We start from the raw sequence: 17,269 nt of genomic DNA on the forward strand, positions 1-17,269 counted from the left end.
TATTCTGTTGTTCTTTACTATTTTATACCTCTAGCCTTTAACTCCTAATTCAGGGAACAGGACCTAAAGTGTATTTCCACTAAATAATGGTGAGGCAAGCATTCACATATGATCCCTATTATAAAGTTTTAAAAATAGCTTGAGATAATGTTGGGAGACCTTGGCACAAGTTGAAAAATGCTATTTTAATACAACCAATACTTAACCCCACACACAGTTGGCTAGGATCCCATTTTGTATTACAGCATTAGCACACTAAGCCCAGTCCTACATCTTCTCATCTTTTTATTTGCATATGATCACTTCTTGTAAAATTACCTTGTAGGAGATGAGGATGAAGAGGCTGGTGAGCTGTTAGAACTGCTGTCATTTCATCATGGTCTGATGGATGTATATACTCATAAATACTATTACCAGTGAGTTCCACCTGTTGAAAAGACATTTAACACATAACAACAGGGCTTTAAAAAGTATTTATTATTCAGGTGATTTACATATACACTCGTGTGACTTACTGAAGGAAAGCAGCTGTCAAACTATAATTATAATCTACAGTCCACTTAGTCTGAACATTGATCACAATGATCCAGTTGCAGCATACATGATTTGAAACTTGGCCTATGTCTATACCACTTACAAAATACAAACGCTTTCTTTCCTATTAAGAATGAACTCCTGTAGTGATAATCAGTGCTTTACTCACACAGCTATTGATGAAGGATGAAAACATGGCAGAGAAGCCACAGAACCCTTTTGCTCCCACAGCTCTTCACAGAGAAAGATAATTCTGAGATAACAGCACATATGCACAGTCTCCTTAAAAAAAACTACCCTGAAATTGTGTCATTGAGCTGTTTGATGCAGGAGGAGAAGCACTGGGAAGAACTGAAGGAAATGGAACTGCTGGAATCAGTCACAGAGATGTGCCACAACATATTAGTTCCCCTTATCACTTCAGCCAAATATAGTATCTCAAAATTAACAGATGAGAAGACAGGAAGCAATTGTCACAATAAAGAATAATATTTGATGCTGGAAGTATAAGCATGTGAACTTGTACTTACAGAGTCTTTCTACAATAAAATTATTCTCTAAATGTCTATTGCTGTCCACTTGGTCTGCAACTAAAATAGAGTATATGCTATTGCAAGGTAGCTTCTAGTAGTAAAAAATAAGTTACTTCCTTGGAGGGGAGCCAAATCAATCCAAATTCACACACACACACACATTAGATAGATAGACAGACAGACTTTTGTATTAAATACAAATGTGCTAATGATCCATTCTGCATGAATTTTCTTTTAACTCTCTTTTCCTATAATCTGTATAATTTCTTTTTTTTGTCTTGAATTTTTGTTTACCTTCACATAAATGGTCACATATTATTGTTTTTATTCTGGAATTACACAAATAACAAATACAGTATGGACTTTTGAGAGTTTTGTTATCACACATCTACATTCTTTTCTGCTAACTTGTACTTGACAAGTGTAAAACTGTATCAACAAAAAATTTCCAAGCACATAAGCAACTGGTATAAACACAGAATCAGTACTTGAAGTCTGTATTTACAATCAATGTCAAGATGTCCAACTGCTTAGCACAGCCCTAAAGACCTTAAAGATGAGGGTGGAAACAAGAGTGTAATCTACTCTTTGGATCAATCCTACTGATTTCCTAAAATAGGAAATCTTTTTAGAAGGTGAAATCTATATTTCATAAAAAACTCTTTTTTAAAAAAAAAATCTTATATCTATTTTTATATCCACTTATAATATAAAAGCCCAAGCATACATGACTCACTGCAACAGCCATTGGCCTATCATCCGTCACGTAAGTTCCATTGCGTTCCATTGGTTGAGTCCACTCCTGTCTCCTACCCACTCTCTGTGGCATTTGGAAGAAAAAGTAGGCAGCAGCGGCAGGAAGATGGTGAAGAGACAGGGAACAAAGGTGTTAATGCAACTAGGCAGCAAGGCCTGGCCCCATTGGGAGTATTTCCTCAGAGGCCATGGCAGCTGCCTCTCTCCTGTCACTCCCTTCTTCCCTCCTCCCCTCAGCCTCTCCCCAGGACAGACAAGGATTGGCCCACTGGGAAAGCTGCTAGGCAACCAAGCTTGGTTCTGTCAGTAAAGGGAGAGGCCTCAGCTGAATATAATGCCATAGAGTTCATCCTCCAAAGCAGTTATTTCCTCCAGTGGGAGAGAGATCTGTTGTCTGGAGTTCAGTTGTGATACCAGGAGATCTTCAGGCTCCACCTGGAGGTTGGCTATACTAGGCTTGGCTGTTTGCTACTGTTTAGCAGCAGCCCCTCTATGACGGCCAGTGTGACATAGGGGGTAGCGCTTCAGAGCAGGGTCTGCCAGATCCAGGTTCTTGCTGTGGAAGCTGACTGGGTGATTTTGGACCAGTCACAGACTTTCAGTCTAACCTACCTCACAGGATTGCTGTGCAGATCAAAAGGAGAAGAGGAGAATGATGAAAGCTGCTTTGGTCCTCACTGCAGAGAAAGACTGTACTTTTCCTAGGTAGAGACTGCAGGGAGTGGGGAGGAGATGGAAAGCTGAAGTCAGAGGAGCAGATAAAGGTAGGCTGATGGTTGGCTGAGAAGGAGATAGGGTTGCCAACTCCAGGTTGGGAAGTTCCTGAAGATTCAAGGGATGGAGTCTGGAGAGGGTGGGGTTTGAGGAGGGGTGAGATCTTAGACAGATACAATGCCATAGACCCCACCTTGAAAACCAGCCACTTCCTCCTGGGAACCATTGTTGCCAAACTCCAGGTGCAGGCTGGAGATCACTCAAAATTACAACTGCTTTCCAGATGGCAGAGAACATCTCCCCTGGAGAAAATGGCTGCTCTGCAGGGTGGACTCTGTGTCATTATACCCTTCTGAGGTCGCCTCCCTCCTGCTTTGGTCCCCACTATGGAGAAAGACTGTACTTTTCCTAGGTAGAGGCTGCAAGAAGAGGGTGGAGATAGAAAGCTGAAGTCAGATCAATTCCCCTACAGAAAATGGCTGCCTTGAGGTGCATACCATAACACAACCAGGCCAGGGCAAAAAAATCTAGATTATACCACAAGCTCACACTGATGCTAAGTGCCACAAGGCTGAATATGACAAGAAAAGGTAGCAACTATGCACTGCAAACAAAAGGAATGCTGAGCTTCAGTATCTGTGTGACCATCATCATACCTCCCCCCGCCATAATTATTCTTCTTTATCCCCATTCTTGGCCTCTTTGAGCCACCACAGACACAGGAACATACATACATATGCGGGAGGGGGAGTCAGCATCTGTTTCAGCTGCAGATTGGGTGGGAAGACAGCAAGGGTGGGGGGTGAGTGAATGCCAAGAGTTGTGGGTGGGTATACAGCAAGCGTGGCAGCGAGTGAAGGCCAAGTGTTGGTGGGTGGGTGGGAATACAGCAAGGGTGGGGTGAGTAAATGTCACATGTGGGGAGTAGTGGAGTGCCAAGGGTGCAGGGGTAGTTGAGAGGAAGACGTGGTTGCAGGGTGGTAGTTGGAGGGGGTGGGGTGAGAAGTTGGAGGTGGGTGTGTGAGAAGACATCAAGGGTGGGGTGGGGAGTGAATGCCTTCTCTTGGGTAGGTGGGTGGAAAGACAACAATGGGGGGCACTCGCCCTGAGCCTCTTTTTAGAGCCCTTATTTTTCCTCACAATGGACCTTATTCCTAGTAATTCATAAATGTGTATACAAGTGAATTCTTTCAAGCCTTCTCTTTTTTTCTCCATTTATCAAAAGACTTCTACTGCCCATACCAAGACTTAACAAATCCTAGTAACCAGGTTGCCATAGCATCTAGAAATTTTATTGCAATACCTAGTATTTTCAGTAATTGTTTTATTGTGGCATATGGAAGACCAAGACTATGTCTGCTAGCTGCCCCTGACCACCCCTTCCAAGTATGCTGACCTGAAGGGGCCGTTCCACTCTGCTGTCTCAGGTTATCACTGTCACCACTTTCCCTGTCTGGGGCTCCGGTTAGGCAGGAAAGCCTCCTAACCTCCCTCCAGAATCACTAGGAACCTACCTTGAGGCTTCCCAGGAGAGTTGGCAACCAGCTGTTCTATCACTCCTCTCCACCCTAGGGATTCCCCAACCCACTGCTAGCGTTCCAAGTGGTTGGGGAAACTAGATGGTACAGAGGGACTCCAGATTATAACAATCAAAATATTTATTTACAGACAATAACTATTTACAGGCATAACCAAAAGTGAACAGAAGAAACAAATCAATGTAGGGAGAAAATGCTCCTTCTCTCCGTTTTAATCCTTGCCCTAACTGGATGGCATGCAAGGCAAGCACCTTACTTAGACTGCTCCAAGCTCCAACCATACTTTACTAAGTCTTGCCAAACTGAGGGCTTCCCATCCCAAATCACTAATATATAATGCAGTTCCCACCCAGGAACTAGTTTACCCTCCTGCAGCATTCTGGAAGACAGACCTGAAGGACTTCCTGTCTCTCTAGGAGTCCTCAAAATTGCTGGTTCCAGACAGGGGGGTGGGGAGGAAGAGACTAGGCCAAAGCCTGCCTCAAGTTTGACAACCTCCTCCTAGCCAGCTCCCAGTTAAATACCAGCCAAAATCTAGAAATCTTTTTGCAATACCTAGGATGTTCAGCAATTATTTTATTGTGGCATTTCAGCAGTTCTCAGTGGAAATACAAAGGCTAGATACAACCACTTTTTCTACTGATGAAAAGGAGAAGGGGTCCACTTTGACCACCAAAAGGGCTATGTTTGGGATCATGGGACCTGCCTGCATGCACAAAAATCATGTGAAACAAGAGCTCTAATAAGGAGAGGAATTGGCAGAGACTGAGTAAAACAGCTGGCTGGATACAACCGACAGTTTATCATTTTGCATCCGAATGGTTTATTGTGTGGGATAAAAATGTGCATGCAGTTCTAGTCACTGAATGCATAGTTAACTGTACACCATTCAATGGTAGAATGTGAATATTTCTTAACCAGTTGCCTTCAGAACTGGCGCCAATATTCTATTAAATGGAGATTTTGAAAGCAATAACGGAATTATGGGAAATTGGGGAGAAGTTAGGCTAGTTTTTTGGTTTGTTGATGACAACCAGGGTTACTCCCAGTGTTCCCTCTAAACTGAGTTAGCATGAGCTAGCTCACCGATTTTTAGCCTCCAGCTCACACATTTTTGTCTTAGCTCAGGAAGGATAACCCTGGAGCACATTAATTTATGCAGTAGCTCACAAAGTAGAATTTGTTCTCACAAGACTCTGCAGCTTAGAGGGAATATTGGTTACTCCTATATTTATTTATATACTACAACAGTTTTGTCATAGCTTTAATAAAATTAAAGGAATTGTGACGAGTATAGGAAAATATGGTAATTAAAATATATTTTTAAAAAGAATTAAAAATGAGTATGGCATCTAAAACCAAAGATCTGTCAAAGTGTGGCCCATAGCCATTTGGTAGTTCAGGAATATTGAGCCAGCTAGCCAGATTATTTATATAAAAATAAATGGGATCAGAGCTAACAGGCATACTAGCCTGACCCCTCTGAAAGTTTGAATAGGCTCAGTTAGGTGTCCTTGTCTGCTACATCTTAGGAAAGTTTGATCATGAAGAGCCCATAAAAGATATAAAAGTATTCTGTCAACAGATGCAGTTTGTCCCATAGAAGAGCCCCGTGGCGCAGAGTGGTAAACTGCAGTGCTGCAGTCCAAGCTTTGCTCACGACCTGAGTTCAGTCCCAGCAGAAGCTGGGTTCAGGTAGCCAGCTCCAGGTTGACTCAGCCTTCCATGCTTCCAAGGTTGGTAAAATGAGTACCCAGCTTGCTGGGGGTAAAGTGTAAATGACTGGGGAAGGCAATGGCAAACCAAAGACTGCCATGAAAACATTGTGAAAGCAACATCACCCCAGAATCAGAACTGGTGCTTGCATAGGGATTACCTTTACCTTTTTCCCACAGAAAAGTTCTAGATATTGAATCAAACACAGATTTAAAGTCAGCAAAAGCAGCATATGTGGTTACTTCGTTGGTGGAATATTGAGATACTGAATAGTCAGGCATTGATCAAGTGTGGATCTCCCTCATCTAAAACCCGCCTACTCTTCTATTAGGATGTTCTCTTGGACAATCCAATCTAAAAATTTATCTATAAGATGCCTTGTATACAAGTTGCTTGTGACATTCAACAGACTAATCGGCCTATATTCGATGAATCCTCTTTTTTACCCTTTTTATAGAAGGGAACTACTATGGCCAAATCCCATTACTTATGCATACAGCCTGAGTCATCAATATCAGTAAAGAGAGCAGCCAAAAAAGAAACCTACCAGTCCTTATTTTTTTTCAAGAGTTTTGATGAAATACCATCATAGCCCGGAATTTTAGCATTTTTAATAGCTCCATAGGGATTTGATCTCAAATAGGGTTACAGGGGGCCATTTTGGTAGACTGAAACAATAATTCATTTACACTAATGGTGCCTGCTCTCCTTTGAGAACTCCCAGGGGAAAGTATTATTTACTCAGATGCAAGACTAGGTGTTTTCTCAAGTATACTATCCAGAAAAGGTGGAGGGTCATCTTAAATTTGCATACAGGTTGCAGTGATGTCCAATAAGAAATGTTTCCCATCTATACCATTTTTAAGGGGCGAGGGATGTTATTGAAGATAACTTTATACAGTAACATGTAGATCCCAAAGCAAGAGCAAAGCAACTGCTAAAGGGCATAAGGACTAGGAGTACTTTCAATCAACAATTGGCTGTTGTGGTCTTAAAGAGAAAGCATCCCTCTTCTGGAAACCAACACAAGTCAACAAGAGGGTGCTATATAAAAGTGGTGTGTGCCCCTAACTGTTCAGGATATTATGATGTATCATATGAATGATGCTACTTCAAAGGAACCTTCCTATCCAGATAGAGAAGAATATCTTAAAAGGTTCCAATGTTAGCACCAGGTCTGCAGAAACCTATTCATCTGTCTAATTTCTACTCAGGATACTGCAAGTAAAGTACTACAACTGCCCCGCTTATACTGCAGAACAGCTGCTCAGGCACCACCGTTATAGCTCCTGACTCTGCTAGTGAGTGGATGAGTACAACTGGGAATGGGGATGTAACTTTTAAAAATTCACTGCATATTTAGGTAAAAAGTCAAAATAGAGATGTGCAATTTAGCTTAAACCAAGAACAAAAGCCAACTGAACTGGGAGCAGGGGCCATGACACACATGGAAATAAAAACTCCCTTTGATTTTTACCAAATAATCAGTAGTATCTTGCAAAAGTTTCAGAAAAATGTAGTTCCCTGATAGTGAAAACATTCAAAGTTGCCAAATAATAACATTTGTACCAATCAATTATTGACTATGAAGTATAAACATTTTTCAAAGGAATTACAGATATTGGATCACATCCTAATTCTATTTACTCTCTTGATGCTTGAATTCTAAAACATATGCACTGGGAAGTAAACCCTATTGTTTTCCACTGAACCTGCATCTAAGAAGTTTTTCTTAGTTACTTTTAAAAGGAATAACATAGTACTGCCCTAAAATCCAAAATGCTAACTCTTGAGCAGAACAGTAGTAAACTCAGTTTTACGAGTTCTACCATAAACATATAAAATGCTTTACTGAAAAGGCCACAAGGCTGGCAAAACTCAGGAAAAATTACCCTAAATTCCATGTGAGCACTCATAAATCTGCCCCCTTTTAATTTTTTCCTAAAACACATTTACTATAAAACTCTGCTTTCCTCCGCTTTTACAGGACCTGACACTACTGCATACAAACCAAAGAACATAATAGAAATCTCTACTTTTTTCCAGAAGTGTATACCATTGGAACTAGGGTTTTGGCCAGCTGCAAATCCTCCTCTTCAAAAAAGGATCAGGACTTATTGTAACTGCATGACAAGAAAGCTACACTGTATTCAGCTTCCATGTATGTTCAGGTTTTGCTGAAACTCAGTTGTCTCCTCTGGCATAGAAGAGGGTTGGATTAGCAGAGCACTGTTGTGGATTATGCTCTTAATTTCTAAACAAATGTTCATTTTGCAACAAAGAAAGAAAGAAAAAAAGAAACTTCATACACTGGCAAGGCAATATCACCACATGCCACTTAAATTAGGCATACAACAGAGAGAAAAAACTTGCTCCTACCTGGGATAAACCTAGATGAACAGAAGCTGTTTCTGAGATATACATTATTTTCCCATCAGATGCTACCACAAAAACAAAACCATCCAGAGTCTGTGAAAGAAAGAAATAATAAAATATTAAAAATTTATAATGTATAATCAAATTCCAGGTCAGGGGGTTTAAATTTCACCCTACAGAAGAACATATACCTAAAAAAAGATAATATCCATTTTGTCCCAATGAAGATTATTATACACACTATTTAAAAAGTTTAACCTAATTCATTCTTCTTTTACAGCAGCAGCACATAAGTTAACTTTCTCATGTTAATTCTGGTTATTTTCGTATGTAGCACGAATCTTGAGTCATGCGGTTTTTAAAGGAAAAAACAGACCTATAAACCTGTGTTTTATAGATCAATTGGCTGAAACAGCTTGTCACTATTTACATTTTAATTATACTCTGAGTGATATTTTAAATTCTTTTTTTATTAAGGACTTTGTAAACAGTTGTAAATGGAAGATTACCTGATGTGATTCTTTTGAAAGAAAAATAAATCAAAGGAACAAAAATAATCAAAAAATAATTTTAATGAGGCCATGACTTCACATAATTTACTGAAGAAATTCCTCAAAAGATAAAGGTACTTTTTTCTAATTGTTGATATGTGATGTTGTATTGACATATAATAATTTTGTATATTCTCACCAATCAAAACAAAAAAAACCCCCAATACTTAGCACATTTTAAATTCACCATTCTATCTAACTCAACAAGATTTATTTCCAGGTACTATGAGCACCAGAATGAAAATAATTTCTGCCAAAATCCTTTAAAAATGCTCAGCTTCCACTTATTTTGATAGTGTATGCTTGTATGGCACACATAAGGTTCTAGGTTCAAACCCTGCCATCTGCAGTTGAAAGCACACAGGCAGTAGACTTGGAAAAGATCTACGAGCCATGCCTAATCAGAGGAGACAATACCAGAATAGGTGGAAAGAGGTCTGACTCCGCATATGGCAGCTACATATTTTCGTTTCAATGGAACCCATCTCATTGAACTAATACTTAGTCCTGACTAAATATAAGATTGTCATAAACAATGGAGAATGGAGCAAAGGAGAATTATATCTGAAAACGAAAACCAGTTCTTAATAACAAAATAAAACAATTTCCTTTTATATGTATTAATTCATATTTTTAGATGGTGGTGCAAGAGGAAAGTAATTAAGGGCTACTACAGCAGAAGGGCAAGTTCAATATTACCCCAATAAACAATATTTCAAATTATTCTCTGACCTACTCTATTTTTACTGCATGTAATTGGAACCAGGTTACACTTCGGTTTCATTTTTCCCTTGTTCAGAACATAAACAAAACTTTGTAGCAGTATTAACATGGGAAAGAAATCACTGCTTTCTGAAATAAAACATTGCTTTAAACATTCCTCATAAACTAGCAATTTGTCCCCCTGCATCATAGTTAGCTTGCATCAGCACTTCATTAGAAAACTTTTATTTTCGGTGGCTCTTCAACAACATATACATTTCATTTTGCTCAAAGGCAAAAACATACACATTTTGAATTAATTAGTCTGCTTTTGCTTTGGGTTTTAAAATAGTATTAATTTATGTATTATTTTAGAGTCTACCTTTCTTGCTGAGACAAGGCAGAATCCTCAGAATCCATAGATAGAAACACCTAATATTACATCATATTTTATATTCTACAAAATAATGTGAGTAATATATTAATGAACCATTCTGTAAGTCAAGGGCATTTTATTGATTTCATTAATTGGTGTAAGACATCTCAAGAGCAGGAGGACAATAAAAATGTTCTAAATAAATAAAAGTCATTAAGCTTTTTACTGTGTTAAAAAAATTGTTCCAACCCAGTTTAATCAATGTTATAGAAATAATCCTGCAGTAATAATGGAATACTTTGGGAAGAATTACTATGAAGTCTTAAATCCATATATGATTATTGTGAACTCATACAGTATTTCAAAATCCTATCTAGAACGTTTTTTCCTTTAACCAAATTCACACCACTTTTCACAAAACTGACTTATACAAGAATGTAGTAGCAAGAAAAATCAGTTAAAAACCTTAAATGAATTTACTAGCTCAGTAAAATTACCTTGAATATAGAACTGTTTGCAGAATAAAAAACAAATTCAAACCATTTACAGTCCCTACTACATTAGACTCAAAACACATCATGGTTAAGAAACAGAAACAATTCTCATTACACAATATCTAGTGTTAGGTACTATCATTTATGTATGTTTTAGAAGATTCTTCTATATATCTGTCTACATACTGATATAGTTAAAGTTGGTTAAAAAGCTTTACAACTGAAGTGTAAGAAAAAATAATCCAAACTCTGTATAGATATCTTGAAGTGCTTAATTTACTAACTGTGATGTTGGAATCAAGCTGTGAAATTCTGAAAATCAGTTTAACATATTTCAGTCAGTCTGAAAGCTATATTTCTCTCTAGGATCACACTGCTATCCTAGTGAACACAGAAAACAATGTGATATTAATATTCTCCGGTAAAAATTATAATTACATTATTACTTTGTACTGCACTTTTAAAGAGAATGGGTAAGCTTGGAAGAAACAATATAGGCAAGCCTGGGAAAGGAATATAGGCAAATACTTTTATGGAGACTAGGGTACATATCTGTCTAACTTCTTTTCTGTGTTGAGGCTCACACAATGGGGAGCAGTGGAATTCCAAAGCAGATCAACCATATTCTGAAAGACTGTGCTAACATTGATTTGAGATGTAATCCAGATGTTCACTTTCCATCACAGGAGTCATGCTCTCTTTTAAAAGTAGTTTTCCCTACTGAACAACTGAGAGAGAATTCAAGTCCCCCATTTAACATGCAAGTCCTTTTAAAATAAAATAAATATATGATTCTTCTAACCAGGGGCAAGTGGCAATTACCTATAAATGAATAGCAGAAATGAAATAGTACATGTATGTTGACTACCTGGGCTTTCTTGCCTAGCTTCATACATAAGATCATTACACTTTCTATTGCTTAGCCATTCATTGGCACCTCAGATTTTGTAGTCACAATGGTATATATAGTTTTTAAAACTCAGGTCTGCCCATAAGAATGCACTGTGTTAATCATGCACTGTGTTAATCATGACACGGTGGTTAAAGCAGAGGTGTCGAACATGTAGCCTGGGGGCCGAATGAGGCCCTCAGAGGGCTCCTATCAGGTCCCTGAGCAACTGGCTGTCATCTGCTTCTTTCTCCCTCTCTCTTGCTTCCTTCTGCATCACAGCTTCCTTTGCTAGGCTTGCTCAGTCACACAGGAGCTACAGAGGAAAGCCTCTATTTTCTCCATTGGCTGAGGCTCCTTTCTTGGGGAGGAAGGGGGGGAGGCAGAGCTTGCTTTGCCAGGCTATCTCAATCACACAGCAGAGCTACTGTGCCAAGCATCTCTTCCTTCTATTTGCTGAGGTTCTTCCCTCTCCTGGTCCCCTGGGGAAGGAAGGAAAGAGCCAGAGCTTCCTTTACCCAGTTCCCTGCATCCCATGGGAAAAATACAAAGAAAACACCTGTAAATTAAGATCAACAAGTGCTAATGTTTAAGCATGTTTTATTTTAAGGGGTTTTTTTTTAAAAAAAAAACCTTTACTTGTGTTTGTGTCCTTTATAAAGTTTATATCTCTGCTACCTAATCTTAAATAGGTACACACATGGCCCGGACTAAAATGGCTCAGCCTGACAAGGTTTCATTTGTGTCAAATCCAGCCCTCATAAGAAATGAGTTTGACACCCCTGGGTTAAAATGTCAGACAAGGCTCTGGTACACCCCAGTTCAAAGCTCTCTCTACCACAGGAGCTTGATGTGTGACCTTGGGCCATTCACACACTCTCAGCCTGACCTACCTCACATGGTTGTTGTATGGAGAATTATGTAAGTCACTTTGGGTCCCATTGTGGAGAAAGGTAGGTATAAATTAACAAACAAACATTAAAGAGGTACTGCCTCACTCTTTTACATAATCTGATGATAGCAAAGGCTGAAACTAAACTGGACTGTATCTTTCCCTTTTGCCCTGGGCAAGAGACCTTCACTCTTTTCACAGGTCAGGGTGACTTACTTTGACACACCTGCAGTGCAATCATAAACATCAGGGGTGGTGGTGGGGTTAGTGCTGTCAAGTCAGCACTAACCCCAAGTTAGGGTTTTCAAGACAAGAGGTGCTCTGGAGTGGTTTGCCATTACCTGTCTCCATATCACAACCCTGATACTCCTTGGAGGTCTCCCATCCAAACATTAGCAAGAGCCAGCCTTGCTTAGCTTCCAATACCTGATGAGACTGGGCCTTTTTAAATCCATAGACCGTTGGAAGGGGAGGGATACAGTCGGTTTTAATGGAGGGGAAGTGTCAGCAGATCCTGATTGGGAAACTCCTGGAGATCTAGGGATGGAGCCTGGAGAGAACAGGGACTCATCTCAGTGGAATACAATGCCATACTCCATACTCATTTTCTTCGGGGGAACTGATGTCTGTAGTCTAGAGATGAGCTGTGATTCCGGGGGAAATCCAACAATTAAGCCGCATGAACCCTACCTGAAGCAAATGCGAGCCCAGTTCCTTCGCGACGTTATCCAAGGGGCCTAATCTGCTCGGCTGTCCCCAGGCATCTCCCAAACCTGGAAAGGAAAGGAGAGTTCTTAGTTAAAGCATATGGGGCCCGTATTACGGGCAATAGGAAGTGGCCTCTGGGTAGTTGTTTCTGTGCAAAAAGACAGCCTGGGATTTGCGGGAGGGGAAAAGATCTGGAGCCCGCCTCTCCGTCTGCCCTGTACTGCAATGATCCGGGTCTTTCCTGGAAAATTAGGTGGTCTTTTCCACAAGAAAAATCAGTTCCATTAGATTGGGATTTAGATTGTGTAAAGGCTGAAGTCCGCCACTGAAAGAGCAAGCCTGACTGGATCACTTGTTCCCCAGGTTCAGCTACTATTTTAGAGCAAATCCCACACAAAGTAACATAAGCCTCCCTGAAATCAGGAAAACGCGGCTTCGCAAGTTCTCGCCACTTCCATGCGCCCACAAGACCTCGCGAGCAGGCCTCCCCCGAGTGGATGCCAAGGCAGCCGGGGCCACCCTGCGCTGTCGCATAATATAAACATCAGAGCCCGCCGGCTGGCCCTGCCGCTACTCGGGATAAGTTTTGACTAATTCAACACTTTGCTCCTCCCCCGCCCCCGGCATAGCTCCGTGGTGTTCAGCGCTTGCTTTCTACGGTTGTTGGTAGGTATGCATATATAAAGCAATCGTTGCTCTCCGATATAAAGAAGTTGCCCCCTCCCTCCCGCTCCCGTTCCGCGAGAGAGCTTCCAGGGTATCACATCCCACCCCCTTTCCCCTCAGAAAAAAAACCTCCACGAGTCAATCTCGTCAAGCGGGGTCAAAGAGGACTTGTCCGCTGGGAACAGCCTCCATCCCACACTGTTTCCCTCCCAGCAGCTCCTCGGTTCCTTCTAATGCCCACCCGAATAAAACAGAGCCTCAGAGGAAAGACCCCTTCAACTCTACTGTGCCCCCCTTGGTCCTTTGATCGCAGTTGTTTTAGTCTTTAAATTGTTATGGGCAAGTTTAACAGGGAGGGGGTATTTGTACAAAATAATGCCTAATTTTAAAGATACGTCATTTCTTATTTTCAGCATCTTCGTTGTAAAAGACAACGGTGTGGGCGGGCTTCGCTTCAAATCAGCACAGTTCACAGCAGGTCTTAAACCACGCAAGCCTTGAGGGGTCCTGCTGGTTTTGACGCTATCATATGGGGGAGGGAAACTGTTCCTGATATGAAAGCGCTGAACAGACATAATCTTTTCTTACCTGAACACTTTAATATGTGGAGAGAGAAGTATAATACTACAGCAAATAAATTCAAAATCGTACTGAACTTCTCTGTACCCTTTCAATGAGCTGCGGAAGTTCAAAATGGTGGTGATGATGATGATATTGGATTTATATCCCGCCCTCCACTCCGAAGAGTCTCAGAGCGGCTGACAATCTCCTTTACCTTCCTCCCCCACAACAGACACCCTGTGAGGTGGGCGGGGCTGGAGAGGGCTCTCACAGCAGCTGACCTTTCAAGGACAACCTCTGCCAGAGCTATGGCTGACCCAAGGCCATGCTAGCAGGTGCAAGTGGAGGAGTGGGGAATCAAACCTGGTTCTCCCAGATAAGAGTCCACACACTTAACCACTACACCAAACCGGCTGGTGATATATAATGGTGAAAATGCTTTTGGAGAATGAAGATAACACGTTGGATGTTTTGTTCTCTTTCTTGAGATAGCTCATCTGGCTTGTACAGGGCGATTTTATCTGCGTCTGGTTTTGATATAAAGCGGGAATATCGCTTTACTCTGGGCACTTTTACACTTGCTAAATAATTCAGTTTTATTCCAATTTTGTGACTGTTTGCTAGGAGATTTTACATTTCACGCAGTAAAATCCAGTTGCAAGGCGCATTGCAACTGCTTTATTTAGTGTGTGAAAACGCCCAACTGTCTTGCGTTTGAAAGTTTGGTAATGATTATCTCTCTGTCCCATAGGAGCTCCATTAAAAGGTAAAGGTAGGCCCTCGTGCAAGGGGTGACATCATGGCTGCTTACAGACCGCAGGGGAGCGACCCCAAAAGCGCATGTTTGGCTCGTATTTGGATGCGAGACCTCCAAGCAACAGTAGGAACACCTCCAAGGAACACGCGGAGGCGGGCTAACTACTTCTGAAGGATCCCTGCCTTGAAAACCCTAGGCGGTCGCCATAGATCAGCGGTGACTTGACGGCATAAACAAACAAACAAACAAACAATTACTGTTCCAAAATAACAAAGCACTTTTCAGTCCTTCCCCCCCCCCCCACCACCATCAATATAATACCAGATTAATCTCTAAGTCACTGTTTCTTTTATTGTTTCGCATTAAAACTGGAGATTTACTACTGTGTGGAGAACCACTCTGCTGATCACTATTTCGGATACGAGTACTCTAACAAGGAGAATGTAGATTCAGGTGGGGTAGCCGTGTTGGTTGGTTGTTAGTATAATGTGTCTTTGTGTGCTTAGAAGTGCTACGAAGAAGTGGGAGAGGTGGCATAAATGATGGTCCTGATGAAAAAACAGTACAGGGGTTAAACACACATTCAGTGATCTGGAGGCCGGGATAGGAAAAGAATCCTTGCCTTTGGTATCACCAAATAACAGCACTTCATTCCTGCTTAGACAGGCACATTTTAGGTGCTCTCATCTTGTCCATTACCACCTCCAGTCCTAGGTTCACGAAGTCCGTTGATTTACCTAACTCTCTTATTAAAAAGACATAAATCTGTGTGTTGCCTGCCCAGTGATTACACCACGTTTCAAATCCCCTGCCTAGAGGTTTCATGTAGATATTAAATAGCATGTTGCTCAGATAACATGCCATAGACTCAAACAACTGTCCCCTAGGACCACCAGAACCAGTCAGCCAGATAGAAGAAAAACGATCGGACCAAAGCTCCAGCCATGGCTGACAGGGCCAGAAGGCTGCTATAGCTGAGGGTATCAAAAGCCTATGACAAAGTGCAGGAGAATCAAAAGACCCCATCACTACCTGTTGGGTTTCTGGTGCAATTTCACTTCCTGTTGTCATGAGTTAATTAAGTGTTTGTATATGCATGCTGATGTTTAGCCAGTGAGTAGGTAGAGCCAATGAGAATGTTTGCACGTGCTTCCTGCCAAGGCTAGGTGTCAATATGCACAGTGACCATTGAGGGAGAGCCCTAATAGGCTGATCCATATATTTGGGTGGTGGTCTGAGGGAAACCATTTGGTCAGTTTTGTTGCCCTTTGTGTTAAGCCCTTAGCTCTCCATGCAGTTGAAGTTAAGACTCGAGAGAGTCGAGATGTAGCCTAGAAGCTAGATAGGATATTAAATCCTTCTTTGTCTTCTAGAAATCCCAGTCATACCTTTTCCTCATTAGTAAAGTAAACTACTTTAAACCGTGTGCCTAGCTGTTATTCGTGGTTCTCTCCACGTTGCTCTGCTAATCGTATATCTAAATCCCAACACTACCAAATGAATCCATCAAGCCATCTCATTTCGAAAACCAAGATGGAGGCTGGATTGAAATGAGTTTATAATCCATCCCACCCAAGAAGGTCCGGAGTCACGGCTACCACGCACTTAAGCAAGTTCCTCTAAAAAAAGAATATTAACCATCAGGTGATAATTATTTCGCTTATTTGGCTCCCAGGCTGGCTTTTTCAGGAAAAGTTGACCCTCCTCTTCAAGGAGTTCATAAACACTCTCCTGTCTTTTTAGCAAGCATTCCCTGTTTCCTAGGGCCGTCGGGGCAACACTCCAGAAAAAAGATGTCATAAACCAAGATGAGCAAGGATCGAACATGAATGTGGAGGACCGCATCGCTCCAAGACCGCATAGTCCACATCCTCCCATAGACCTCGCAGACTGAAATTCATCCAAGCAACAGTCTGAGGGGACTGAAATGAAAAACGGGTGGCGTCTAAGTCGTCCTCGAATACCAGCAAACAAAGCGGCGGTGGGAAGTATTATCTGGGGCTGCGAGGTGTTTCCCTATTCGCTGCTGCTCGAGAGCCGCCTGCCTTCCCACCTGCGAAGCGCACATCCCCTGGCAGTTCCTTGCTGCGCCTCAGTCTGGCGGGTCAGTCTCTGCTGGAGGCACCGAGTCGAAAGCGATCTTTCCTGGTCCTGAGTCCCGAGACAGAACAGGCAGCCTTGACCTCGACAGAGTAAAGAGAGGGCGAGCAAATGTACTCAGCTTGTCAGCGTGGAAGTTGTTCGTTCTCTATGGTGGTCCCGAAAAGCCTTCCATCCCCTCTCGGGTTTTTCAGAAAGGACCCCCCACCCCTAACCCTGGTTTCTTGACCTGTGCTGATAGGGAAGAAGTGCATTCCTTCCCGCTCCACCTGCCGTCTGAAAGCCAGCGCCGGCCCGGGGCCATTTCAAGCGTAGCTGCTGGCCGGCTGGAAATCTGAGCCGCAAAATAATACATCTGACCGAGAAAAGTTGTGAATCATCGTCTGGCCGAAATGCATGATGCAGG

General features: G+C 41.7%; 1 protein-coding gene across 1 annotated transcript in view; it reads right to left on the reverse strand.

Moving 5' to 3' along the window:
- Positions 1 to 17,269, reverse strand: part of SIM2 (SIM bHLH transcription factor 2) — a 74,389-nt gene that overhangs the window by 44,090 nt on the left and 13,030 nt on the right. Inside the window, exons 2-4 of the mRNA XM_060234280.1 lie at positions 12,762 to 12,844; positions 8,171 to 8,260; positions 319 to 427 (exon numbers count right to left, since the gene is read on the reverse strand). Of these exons, the coding sequence (XP_060090263.1) occupies positions 319 to 427; positions 8,171 to 8,260; positions 12,762 to 12,844 (282 nt within the window). The remainder of the gene's footprint in view (positions 1 to 318; positions 428 to 8,170; positions 8,261 to 12,761; positions 12,845 to 17,269) is intronic.

Source organism: Heteronotia binoei, chromosome 3 (genome assembly GCF_032191835.1).
Source record: "Heteronotia binoei isolate CCM8104 ecotype False Entrance Well chromosome 3, APGP_CSIRO_Hbin_v1, whole genome shotgun sequence".
In the NCBI taxonomy this organism is placed as follows: Eukaryota; Metazoa; Chordata; class Lepidosauria; order Squamata; family Gekkonidae; genus Heteronotia; species Heteronotia binoei.